The following is a 13,771-nucleotide window of genomic DNA, read 5'->3' on the forward strand; positions in this document are numbered from 1 at the left end:
TATATATATAAAATTCTATATAAATGAGGGTTGACCATGAATTCCAAAAAGTAGTGGAAAAACTAGTGGTAGTAAAGTGGTGTTAGTGAAAATTTAAAATACTGAAAAAGAGTCGAAAATGTCAAATCTTTGCCAGTTTTTGACCCGGGAGGGTCAAAAAACAAGGGTTAAATTCTTTTCAGAGTCTCTAGTGAATGGTAGCCTGGTCTGTAAGAGCTTCTTTATAACTACTTTTGAGGAAGTTAAAGGAATATTTTTCATTTACAGTACAGTACAGTAATGGTGTGTATCTTGGTTTGCTGCTGTGTGTCTGTTACCTTTCATTTCTCCCCGTACCTCCCGCCCTGCAGATGCCCACAGCAACCCTTCGCTCCTCTGGTTTCTCCTCTCGCTCTGCTGTGGAAAGCAGCTCCAAGGTGAACCATAAAGCCTCCAACAAGGCCCAGAGCAGCTTCCAGTCCTTCCAGTCCCAGAGCAGAAGTAGACGCTCCAAGTCACTGTGCCAAGCAGACCAGGAGGCACTTCCTCTCACTGTGCTGCCTCCTCCAGAGAACGCGTCCTACATGATTACCGTGCCTCCCTCTGGCACCCTAAGGCGCAGCCTCAGCGGGACACTGGCCCAGGACAGAGGCTACTGGCAGGCCGAGGAACTGCCGTCTCAGTACACCTACAAAGGCCCGTCCCACCGCACCATCAGCAGAATCACCAACCGACAGCAGCAGCAACAGCAGCAGAGCACTGCCTTTGGCCAGGAGGGCTGGGTGGGGACTGGCAGGGGCGTTCCCATGGCAGGGGACGGCTGGGGGACACAGTGGCAGCAGCATGTGTCCAGGGCCAACCATGCCGTGGGGACGGGCCAGTACCAAGCCTCGCTCCACCGGGCCGCATCGCTCCGCAGTCTGAGGAGTGTCGGGAGAGGAGTGGATATCTTGGATGGAGCGTCGATACACAGCAACGACCCACTGGAAGAGTGAGACATATAATTCATTCATTTACCTGGTTAAAATATCTGGGCCGGCTATTACATTATTTATTTTTTAGATTGCTGAACAACAGTGGGCACAACTGAAGCTACTTTGAAAAACTCTTAACTCCAGTCTGCACTACCAACAGTCACCTGAGCTAAACAGTTCACACCTCCTGCAAAACTCATATCAAGCATTACAACTCTTAACATACGTCTCAAAACAGGCTCAGTGCAGCCAAACACTCTGAACAACCTTCACTGAGATAACACACACCGTCACTCAGAACACACTGGGAGTAAAAACACTAGCGGCAAACACCAATACCAAAAATACAAACTTTCTCATCTTTACAGTCAGAACAAAAATACAGATTTTAAATTTTATGTAAGGTAAACAGGAAGGAGTGAAAATCAGCAGTTTGCTTCTATATAGTATTTTGTCTCTAGTAATTTATGGAAGTACTGGAAAAAAAACTAAAGGTACAGTGCATAACAGTAACAAAGAACAGTGGGACTAATCCTGCCTTTCTCCGGCATCATGCGGCAAATCTTTTTCATTACATTGGATGTCTGCATGTCTGCGTCAGTGTATAATTGTTTAACGTAATTCCTATTTGGTGATTGGACCAAAAAAAGGCTTTCTGAGCTTTCCCTATGTAAAGTATAAAACAAGAAACCTGCTTTGTCTTTCTGATAAAATTGCTATCAGCAGTGTTTGACAGGCACCAGACTGAGATCTATTCTGTTTTGAATGTGTGGTTAACAGTTGTGACAGCAGTGTGTTAGCATCTGAACAAGGTGCTGTAAATCCACAGTGTTGTGCCAGTTGTGGTTAAAGTCATGGGCTAAGTGTGTAGAGATTTGAAAACTGTGTGAAATGAAAAACGATGAAAAATGAACTAGAGTTTGGTCCACGTGGACTACTGCAGTGCAGACTGGAGTTTGAGTTGTGCCCAATCGAATTTTCAATTGTTTTTCAATTGAAATTGACAATTTTCATTGTCAATTATTGTCATTTAGAGCTGGGAAATATATCAATATTAGATCAACAGCGTGATATGAGACTAGATATCGTCTTAGATTTTGGATATCGTAATACCATAATATGGCATATGTGGTGTCTTTTCCTGGTTTTAAAGGCTGCTTTGCAGTAAAGTGATGTCATTTTCTGAACTTACCAGATTGTTGTAACTGTTATTATTTGCCTTTACCCACATAGTCATTATATCAAGATTACTGATGATTATGTATTCAAAAATCTAATTGTTTAAATATTTTGTGGTATATTTGGGATATTTTGGTCAAAAATATCATGATATTTGATTTTCTCCATATCACCCCAGCCCTTTTGTCATTGTTTTTTCTGGATTAATGGATTAGTTTTTATAAAATATAGTTAAAAAAAAAACTTGCTCAAACCGATGAAGAAAGTAATAATGATGTCTATTAAATTATTTTATTTATCGGTTTGAGTGAGACAGACATTTTGAGAAACTTTGTTCATTTTTTCTGATTTTGTCAAAAATCACAAAATGATTGATAAAAATAATCAAACTGAGACATCAATGATGCAACTGATCATTAGTTGCTGGATAATGTTATTGCAGCATCAGCATACACTGCTCATAGCCACTGGTAATAAAGAGCTTTGTGTGTGTGTGTGTGTGTGTGTGTGTGTGTGTGTGTGTGTGTGTGTGTGTGTGTGTGTGTGTGTGTGTGTGTGTGTGTGTGTGTGTGTGTGTGTGTGTGTGTGTGTGTGTGTGTGTGTGTGTGTGTGTGTGTATAGTGTGCAGAGTCTGGACATGGCTACAGCTGTCAGATATCTGTCTGAGTCAGACGATGCCCTGCAAGTTCTGGGAGCTGCATACATACAACACCAGTGTTACCATAGCAATGACGCCAAAAACCAGGTAACGTGCTATATTGTATTGTTGATATTTCTCTTATTTGCTTTATTTATCTATTTGTGTTTGATTGTAATATTTCATTTAGTCTGCTATGTGTCCATCACCAGCAGTTCTTATCTACATATTTGCATCTACACTATATGGTAATCCTCCCTCTGCTCTCTCTCTCTCTCTCTCTCTCTCTCTCTCTTTCTCTCTCAGGTCCGTACTCTCCATGGCATCCCAGCTCTTGTTCAGCTTTTCTCCAGTGACAGCCTAGAAGTGCAGCGCTTTGCCACCGGCGCCACGCGGAACCTCATCTACGAGAATGCTCACAACAAGGCGGCACTCATCGACGCCGGCGGAGTGATGCGCCTGGTCAGCATCCTGAGCAAACCTGACGAGGAGCTTCGAAAGACCATCACAGGTAGTAATGGTCCTTGCTTTGAACCCTGCTTATGAGCTTAAGATATTTACTAGGGCTGTCAATCGATTGAAATATTAAATCGCGATTCATTTTTTTTCTCTTCTAAATGTGTGTTTAAAGGGATATTTTTAAGGTTCAAGTGGTATTTTAGACTCAACATGGAATCTCCATTCACATCGACAGTACATGCAAATCACTTTAGTCTTGTGGAGAGAACCATCTGGAAGGGCTTTGAAAAGACCTTTTTCTTTATCTATTTCTGCTCATGGAGCTTTGCTAGCTACTGCATCGCTTCCTGATTTACCAAACTGCAGAGCGGCCCCAGGCTCGAATCATAGAACGCGCGTACTTCAAAAAAGCGGGTGCCCGTTTAAAGAACCCATGACATGGTGCTCTTTGGATGGTTTTATATAGACCTTAGTGATCCCATAATACTGTATCTGAAGTCTCTTTTATATAGACCTTAGTGGTCCCCCTAATACTGTATCTGAAGTCTCTTTTATATAGACCTTAGTGGTCCCCTAATACTGTATCTGAAGTCTCTTCTATATAGACCTTAGTGGTCCCCTAATACTGTATCTGAAGTCTCTTTTATATAGACCTTAGTGGTCCCCTAATACTGTATCTGAAGTCTCTTCTATATAGACCTTAGTGGTCCCCTAATGCTGTATCTGAGGTCTCTTTTATTTAGACCTTAGTGGTCCCCTAATGCTGTATCTGAAGTCTCTTTTATAATGACCTTAGTGGTCCCTTAATACTGTATCTGAAGTCTCTTTTCGCGAATTCAGCCTTAGTGATGAATTACAGCCACTAGTGCCAGTCCCAAAATAAGATTTCCTTAGTATCTGCCCTCATAAGGGGCAAGATTCCAGATCGGCCCATCTGACCTTTTTTTCTTCTTCTCAAAGGCAGAGCAGGATACCCAGGGTTCGGTTTACACCTATCACCATTTCTAGAAACTGGGGGACCATAGGCAGGCTGGGGGGACGCATATTAATGTAAAAAACCTTAGGCCCTTTAAAGGAATTAGCGTTACATCGTTATTTTTGCATTCATTGTGACAGCCCTAATATTTACCTATAATTCAATCCCACCATCCAGGTGTTGTAACTGACTTATCTTTATGTATATTACTGCTTTGAATTACTCAGTTACAGGTTAAAAACGTGTTTGTTGTGGCTGCAGGTGTCCTGTGGAATCTGTCCTCCAGAGACAACCTGAAGGAGAAGCTGTCCAAAGAAGCTTTATCAGAGCTGACAGAGAACGTACTGATCCCTCTGTGCAGCAGCATGCCACTCAGCCCGTCTGAGAGAGACATCTTCTACAACACCAGCGGCTGCCTCAGGTGACAACACAGGAGCCTGCTTAACCTATCACCCTGTGCCCAACACATGTTAATGTTCTATGGGTTATACACTGTAATCATACCAAAGGTTAGAATGTTCCACATTCGCTAGTTAGCAGTATACACAAGTACAGCTGAGGCTCATGGTAAAGTCTTGTTTGCAGTTATTTGGTCATTAGTCTGAATCAACAGCAGCATATTTACAGGATAATGGCGTGACACTGGAAGTGTGCTCTCTGTGTGTTGCCATTCTCAAACTCCGAATCATGCAACAAGGCAGGCCTGCTTTGTTCTTTTGGGAAATTGTTGTAAATATTTACAAAAAACATGAATTTCCTCTCTAATTGGGACGTTTTGGGACCGATTAGTGGGATTGCTGTGGACGAAGTACACATGGTGATACACTGGTTAGAGCAAATGAGGTTAAACCATGTATCCAACTAATTTAAATAACTCACGTTACTGTACTGAACAGTTAACTTCATATATAATTGTTTGTGGCGTTTTCTTTTGTGGGGTGAAAATGTTCCACTAAAACAAGTTCCTTCCCGAGACTATTTTGAAGGGCTTAGGGCCTCCTAAGACGATTGTGATTGGTTTAAAGAAACACAAACAACCCAGAGTGTTTTTTCTCCTATCCAAGAATGTGGAGATAGGTCTGGCAATGCAAGACTATTTGGTCATCAGCCAAAGTATTGGAGAAATCAAAACTCTGACGTGATGATGGCGCTAAATGAAAAGTCAGAGGATCTCCAAAGTCATTAATCTTCGTCCTAAGGGGGGCATGGACATCTGTACCAAATTTCATGGCAACCCATCCAAAACCTACCTGCTGGTGGCACAAAAGTTTAAATTGGTGGATCACCAAAGTGTTGAGGATTCATCCTCTTAGGACACTTATGCCAGTACGTTTCATGCCAACCATCCAATATTTGTTGAGGTGTCCAGATTTCATTCTGGACCAATGTGGTGGACCAACCGACTGATCAGTCAACTGGCCCTGCAACCTCAAGCGACCTACTGCTAGCATGGATCAAAAGTAAGACTCATACTCCAAACCAGTGTTTGAATGTTCCTCCACGTTGTTCTCCTCAACTTGGTCGGCTGAATGGCACTAAATACTAAAGTATTCATTAACCCTACCTGCCGTTGCTATGGATATGCCAGGCAGAAGCTTATATTTCAAAGTTAAAGACAGGGCCTGTACTTGATTGCTTCCATTGGAAACAACATGATAAATTAAAGGTACATTCATATAGATAATCTTGTAATACTGTCTTTACAGAATGCAGATTTTATGTACTTTAACAGCTTCTGTCAAGATCATATAAACATAATTTTTAATTCCCATAGCATGGGACTTAAGTTATACTAGGTTACACCTTGTAAAGCATGTCTCTGAGAAGTTTATTGACAGATAGAATTACATATAAGTGCAGTAAGATCCAAAAATCAACTCATCCTTTCAAAGTGGTGAAGGTGCTACTGAAGGTTCTTAAAGTTTGTGCTATAATCACTCAAAGATTCCTTTTATGAAGACAGCTTTACTGCAGTATGTTCCAATAGCATAGCCTGGATTTGCATGTCTCTATCTGTGTGTTTGACTGCATAGGAACTTGAGCTCAGTGAATGAGAGGACGAGACAGAAGATGAGAGACATGCGAGGCCTGGTGGACTCTCTGGTGTCCTACATTCAACAAGCGGACAGGGCAGATGACAAGGTAACTCTGACACGCACTGTAATAGCCTGTGACATTTTGATACACTGTACTGTAAATGACAATGTCTGATTTGAAAATCACTATGGTCAGGATAAGGCCGGTCTATATTTTTCTTTTTGTCAGCACATCCCATGACCCAAGACCACCAAACCAACACGGTGTTAGTCATGCTCTCAGTACTTTCTAACTTACCTATCTTGTCCATAGGACTCAGTCCCACGTCCATTGGTTTCTGCAACAGATGTCCCGATTAGGCCTGCACGATTCTGGGAAAAATATGAATCATGATTTTTTTAGCTTAGAATTGACATTGAATTGATTTTTTTTGGCGTCTATAGCACATTGCGCACAATCCTGGTAACACAGAGGCTTTAATGAAGAGAAGGGAGAGCATTGCAGCGCTCGGAAGCGCTTTAAAACCTATTTTATACAGTCTATGTTTAAAACTCACAGAAGAAAGTTGTAGTAAAAAGTAATCGTCAACAGGGTGAATCGAGATCCCGATTTAGTAACGATTAATCGTGTAAGCCTGGTCCCGATCAAGGTTTTTTAGGCCCAGATCCTGATCAATATATTTTTTTTATATTAGCAACCTCCTAGTCCAATCAGATACTTCCCTAAATGTCGATTATATATATTCATCTGACACAGCTGTAGATTACCTAATCTGATGCACCATGTTTTTTCACAAGCTACTTGATCCAAATACTAAAAGTCCTGGTTTAAAACTATTAAGTGGTTAAACTTAAATTATGGGTTGCGTCAACTGACATGACGTGATCCACCCGAGAGAAGATGCATTGCTCTGTTTGAGTTGTGGGAACTACAAAAACACTGTTTGTGAGCCTGGGAAAGCGATGCTCATCATCACCTAAAAACAAGAAAAAACAAGAAGCTGCTATCAGAATGTTTTGGACACTTCTCTATGTAATAACAAAGAAAGAGCAGAGGTGAAAGATTAATTAGCATCTGAGCTAAGGTATTTTGCCAACCTGTGTAGCCGATAACAACCCATTTAAAATGCCTGCATTTCCCAGATACCAATCGTTTGGATCGGCTCAGAACATCTCTAGTTCCTACTGAGGATGTGAATCTTTAAAATCTCAGTAATTTTTCCAATACAGCTGGACAATGTGACTCAAACAGGAGGAAATTGTGCTTTTGTTCTAACGGGGATGTGGGACTGAGTCAAAATAAACTACAGTGTGTGTTCATGTTCGGGTCGTTTCATGAGAATTGTTGTGGATAAGAAAAACTTTAGAATATCAGACAGAAGAGAGGAGACGCCCATATATAGAGGTTTACTCCTCGACACAGCGGCTGCCGGTTCGAATCCACCCTGCGGCCCTTTGATGTATTTTACTCTGCACTCTCTTTCCCCTTTCAGCTGTCCTACATAAATAAAGGCCTAAAATGCCCAAAAGATTATCTCCAGCTGTATCCTTTAAAGCACTGCGTTAGAAGTGTGTTGCATTATTCTTTGGTGTTTCTTCAGCCTGGCAGCTTCACTGGAATTGCACTAAGGCACTAAGGAATGTTACCTTGTTATCCAGTTCAGCACTTTATCAGTTCTTCATTGTGCGTTACTTGTCACGCACTGTTCTACTTCCATTTTTCCTCTCTTGTTGTGGTTTGGCACATTTCACCAAGCTTTGACTGGGATTAGGAGCACGGTCAATAGGCAACAGACCAAAATGACTGTGCAGACACTTGGATAAATCTTTAACTAACTGGCAGATGATTGATAAAGGCTCTGCTTCCATTAGACAACAACATGAACTCTTCATTCCTGCGTCTGATCTGACCAGCAAAATCTGATTCTGAATAATGTTGAGTAGAGGAAAAAGGTCATGCTGAATTGTGTTTTACAAAGTATTTAAGGTGTATGAGTTGAGTTAGGACTCATTGATGATAGCATTAAGACCATTCTCTATAATTTGCTGGCAGGAACACATTCAATTCCTCTATTCTGCAGATACTCTCCATTTGTCCAAGAAAACCTTTCTTCAGGACAATAACAGTCTTATTTTATCAATTCTCTGCCCATGTACAGCACTAAATTGAGCAAAATCCAGCCACCAGTATCTCAATTATGTAACCATTATAAAAGGTCTCATTAACTTTAGTTTTCTCTTCTTCTAGATGATTATTTACTAAAAGATTGAAGATGGTTATCTAAAGTACTCAAGAAAAAGATCCAACCAGACCTTCTTTTGGCAATCTCTGCCTATTCTGTTAAGACAAGGATTTTTTTGGTGTAATTTGTTTAATCGTCATGTTTTTAAAATAATGTTGTTAAATGAGATGCTTTTCAGCCATGCAAGTAGCGTAGCTTTGTGGATGAAGTGCAGTGTTTGCGATTCACCACTTTGGTCCAGAGTATTTATGTAGTATTCAAGAACAGTCTTGGTCTCAAGACCACTTTTTGAAGGTCTCGTCTTGGAATTGACCGCATTTTTCCTAGGTATGGTTTGTCTCGGTCTCAGATAAAAGAGGACTCTGGATTTTATTTTAAGACGGGTTAAGACCACAGCTGCAGGGATATCACTAAATTGCACGTGCATTACTGTTGTTGGATCTGCAACTTTCTGCTCCAAATGCAACCACTAGCTTGACTAATTTCTAATTTGAAATTTGTTACTGCTAATCAAGTCTCCCCGACCCTTAAACATGCACTCCCAAGAAAGTGAATGTGGGAAACAGGGGAAAAAGCTCTGGCTGTCTTGCACTGGCCTGGTCTTGGTCTTGACTCGGTCTCGCCCTGCCTTGGTTTTGGTCTTGTCTTGGTCTCGATACACTGGTGTTGGTGATGACTTGGTCTCGGTTCAGGTTCTTGGTCTTGACTACAACACTGGTACAGAGTGAAATATCTCAACAACTAATGGATTCATTTCCATGACATTTTGTACAGACATTCATGGTGTCTAAATAATAAATCCTACTCCTCTGACTTTTTATCTAGCGCCACCATCAGGCCAAAGTTTACATTTAACTTGTGAACTATATCAACATCTAAAATGTGGTCACAATGCTGTGTTGGTTCTAGTTTGACAAACCAATAGTGAAAGCATGAAGATGTTTCTATGCCTCAGTAACCTGTTAAACATTAGAGGACATCAGGCATTAAACAGATTTCATACTATCAGAGTATGAACTAATCAGCTTATGCCTCCAGTTGTGCAGTTTACATGTTTCATCATCCACTCAGGCTAGTTATTGATTTATTACTGCTTTCAATACAAATGGTCCAATCTCACCCTCCTCTTGTCAAACCCCCATTCATTTGGTCTCCTGTCTCTGTCTTTCTTCATGTTTAGGGTTTGGAGAATTCATTATGTGTGATGAGGAATCTGTCCTACCAGCTGTACACGGAGCTTCCTCCTTCTGTCCGACTCCGTCTGGAGGGCCAGACGAGAGCCTCGGCCTCCAGGGACAGCGAGGCCATCGGCTGCTTTACTCTGCATAACAAAAAGGACACTGAGGTACAATTCATCACACATTATGAAATGACACACCGGCTCTGCATTTGCAAGTTGTGTCAATTGCCAACCTTTCGCTAGCATGTGCATACTGTAACAACTTTAAAAGGAGATATTATGTCAATGTGTGTTTACAGCTGGTACCCTTTCCCATAGTGGCTGAAGCAATTAATGAATACTGTTTTAGTCTTAGGCCCTAAAATATATAGTAAAGAGTCAATGACAATTAACGTAACTACACATTTTAATAGAAATTATTAGTATGGTTATATTCAGTGACACATTTTAACTGAGTTACAGGCAGGCATACCCTACATGTGATTTTACCAAAGAGTGGCTTTGGTTCTCTTTTCTTTTCTTAATTTTATGTATTTATATCTTCATTTTCTCTTTTTAATTACATGACTTTAAAGATATCATACGTTTGTCCTAAATACATGTCTGCTTTTTAGATCCAAAGTTTATATAATCAAAAACATGTTGAATATGATGTCAGCCTACTAGCCTGTCTGCCACAGCCACCACACCCATCGCAGCCAGGCTCTCATTCACTCTGTGCACTGTCACTGCTGTTCCTTCTGCTTGGAAATGGCTGTCTGCTGGTGATTGCCCAATGCTTTTTACATAGACTGTAAAAACAATGGATGTACGGTAGCAGCAGTGACGTCACCCATTGGTTTGTGGATTGCCGTTTAGAAGCCTCGAGGTTGGGGATACGGATGTCGCCATCTTGCTTTCTTAAACCAGATGTGACGTATTCTACGGAGAGGGTGGAGCTGGGAAAGGATAACAGGCCAAGCCAGTGTTGTTTATGGTTGCAATGACAGCTACATGCTAATGAGGGAAAGTTGCCAATTTTAACCCTTCTGGAGCGAGTCCGGGGAATAATTAACACTGGATAAACTCATTATTAAGTGTTACTATTAAGAACTAGGCTCATTTTCTTATAGACTTCTATAGAAACAGACTTCTTTTTGCAACCAGTGGAATCGCCCCCTGCTGAAAATTAGATAGAATGGGATTTTAAGGCACTTGCGCATTGACTTCAATTCTCCAACCCGGAAGCCTTTTCCATTATTTTTACAGTCTATGGCTTTTTTCCCTTTTAAATCTTAATAAAGACTTTAATTGTCAGTAATTGATATTGAAAAAATGAAGAGAAAATGCTTTATGACTGCATGGCATGACATGACAAATGTTTTCTGCTCACATCATTCTCTTTTGGAGTCTTACAGACAACATCAACACTTTCCAACCCTTTTTTTTTAATCCTTTTCTGATCTCAATAACACACTTATTGTTTGTTTGTTTGTTGTCAGATGTAATGTCGTAATCAGAGATTGTAGGTTGCTTGAGGCATTTCTGTACAAAGAATTTTAAAAATGTTTCACTCATCAAGCCTCAAAAAGTCAAGCATTAGGTCAGGTCGTTGGCGTTGAGCAGGTCAGGGTTCTCTCAGGTATCTCGGTAATAGCCAGATAACAAGTGGCTGAGTAGTTAGAAACCTGAGAAGTGGCCTCAGGTCCACAGGGAGGATCTGTTTCCAATAAAACCCACACACAACCAGCAGATCAGATTACTTTTTAATAGCAAGCAGTGGAGACTAAAGGAGTAAACACCAGGCCCACTGTTACATGCATGTTCTCATAGTCACCCCAACAGTGAGGATAAAGGGACCGGTTTAACTATATATGACCTACTTTTGCATGTTGCTTAGAGCAGATCATTAGCCAGGCTATGTGGAGGCTGAACTAGGGTTTTTATCTTGCTTTAGCACACTTTAGTCCAGAGACTTTACAACTCCAGGCCAGAGACCAACATTCAGGGTCTCTAAAGGTTGTTTTGGTTGGAATCGTTTTCCTTGGCTTGCCTTTGGTCCATGACAAAATATCTTAAAAAGCTTATAAAGCATGAATCTGACCTTGGTCTTGTTTGCATTTTTTTTAAATGCATATTGTTTGCGTTTTGTTTAATGCAAACAAAACCAAGGCCATGTTCCTTTCTAACAAAAAGAAAGTGCCAGCTGTTTCACCCTGCACCATGTCCTCACAAGGTACCCCTAGAACAGTTCCTGTTCCTCCTTCAATGCAAGACAAATTGCTTGTTGCTGCCAGTTTCTAGCCTTTTCAGGAATATGGTAATGTGTTGTACTTCAGGAAACACTTCAACTCACTCTCTTTATTTGTTGGACGCTGTCTTCCATGGAGCTCCTAGATTTATAACCAGTTGTAAACTCTTCAGGCCACTTGCCATTATCATCCATGCGTAGAACTTGGTATCATTTCATTTACAAGTCCATCAATGGTCTACTGCCCACTTATTAATCAACTTACATGTCATGTACGTAGTGTTGCCATAGTCTACATTCCCAGGGCTTCATGTGTCTCTCCATCCCCCCTCTACTCTACCCCCCTGAACCTGTAACAAGCTGCAGCAGGAGCTGAAGCTGTCCAGGCAGCATGATTCCCCTCCCCTCAATTACTTTTAAGAAATCTGGAGAGAGTGTCCATGGGGGTCTGCCTGTTCTTCTTGATAGTTTACCTTTATAGTTAACAGTTTCAGGCCATTCTCATGAACCAACCGTATGTCTACGAAAAGTAACGCACTGTATGTATTTATATTTGTTCCACGTATTTATTACTGTATGCACCACATTGACTGCATAGGGAGGTCGGGGCGGATGAATGGGTCCTAAAACACAGGGATTTCAGGAAGTTATGCTCAGGAAGAAGTAAAGGGAAAAACCCAAGACTTTTACCCAGGAAATGGGTGTTTTAACCCAAACCCTAATCTTTTTTTGCAATCGGAACTAGCTGTTTTGGTGCCTAAACGTAACTGTTGTCACGCATGACAGGCACCTTTGTTAGGCAAAATCTAACTGCAACGCCCGCTAAAACAACAGCAACCTCACCTTTTCTCGGCTAAATTTAACTGGAAAGACCAATATCCTTAAATCATGGTAATGTTACCAGTCGTCACTTGACGGGTCAGCGGTTGCTGTGATTTCGTAGGACATCGTACAAATTGTTGTGCATAGATTTCGGTATGATATCACACATTCTGACACTTTTGCACTTCATGACGTATTCTATTTTGAAGAAGAAGAATACATACTTTATTAATGTTCTGTCTGTCTGTAACTATATGTTTTGTTGCTGTTGTGTCTTGACTAGGTGTCTCTTGAGAATGGGACCGTGTCTAAATGAGATTACCTGCATGGTTAAAAAAATTATGTAAGGTAGGGCTGCACGATTATGGCCAAAATGATAATTACGATTATTTTGATCAAAATTTTGATTGCGATTATTCTCTATACAGACATTTCATACACACGTTGTGTGTATGAAATGTCTGTATCGTCACTGCGCTGCAGTTTTGTGATATTCTGGCCATGGGTCAAATCTCTGACCCAGGTCCAGGTCCAGCAGCTCCGTCCCACGCTGTTACTCTACCAACTGAAGTTAGTTTCATTCAATATCTTCTTCTGTGTTCTTCGCCGTGGCGGCCGCGATAGCAGAGTTACCAGCGGAAACACTGGTACAAATACAGGTTTGCCCCTCATACTTAACAATATACAGCTGTGTTAATAACAATTCAAACTGTATTCAAATGTCAGAAGTGTGGACCGGAGCTGTCTGGCCGGGCTGCGCGGAGAGTAGACGAAAGAGACTTGAGGAGAGATCCTACACAGGCACGGCTTTACAGACGAAATGGGTCATGTAACGCAAAATTAAACCATATCCATATAAACAACATTGCAGCGGATGCGAGGACATTAGCGCCGGTGCGTCCTAGAGGAGCTAACAGCTAACGCTACTAGCACCGACTAGCACTGCTCACTGTTGTCTGAAAAACAACATACGGGACAATATGTTGCGTTTAGTGGCAAACTGGTAAACCTTGAGACCGACTTACGACCGACTGCTATCTGTTGAGTTTTCCTCCC

The 13,771-nt window shown here is 41.2% G+C and overlaps 1 protein-coding gene across 1 annotated transcript in view; it reads left to right on the plus strand.

The window, feature by feature from the left end:
- LOC116686019 (plakophilin-3) overlaps positions 1-13,771 on the plus strand; it is a 38,255-nt gene that overhangs the window by 15,279 nt on the left and 9,205 nt on the right. The window contains exons 3-8 of the mRNA XM_032510936.1: positions 351-970; positions 2,754-2,877; positions 3,076-3,280; positions 4,466-4,625; positions 6,238-6,346; positions 9,664-9,828. Coding sequence (XP_032366827.1) covers positions 351-970; positions 2,754-2,877; positions 3,076-3,280; positions 4,466-4,625; positions 6,238-6,346; positions 9,664-9,828 — 1,383 coding nt within the window. The remainder of the gene's footprint in view (positions 1-350; positions 971-2,753; positions 2,878-3,075; positions 3,281-4,465; positions 4,626-6,237; positions 6,347-9,663; positions 9,829-13,771) is intronic.

Source organism: Etheostoma spectabile, unplaced genomic scaffold (assembly GCF_008692095.1).
Source record: "Etheostoma spectabile isolate EspeVRDwgs_2016 unplaced genomic scaffold, UIUC_Espe_1.0 scaffold285, whole genome shotgun sequence".
Classification (NCBI taxonomy): domain Eukaryota; kingdom Metazoa; phylum Chordata; class Actinopteri; order Perciformes; family Percidae; genus Etheostoma; species Etheostoma spectabile.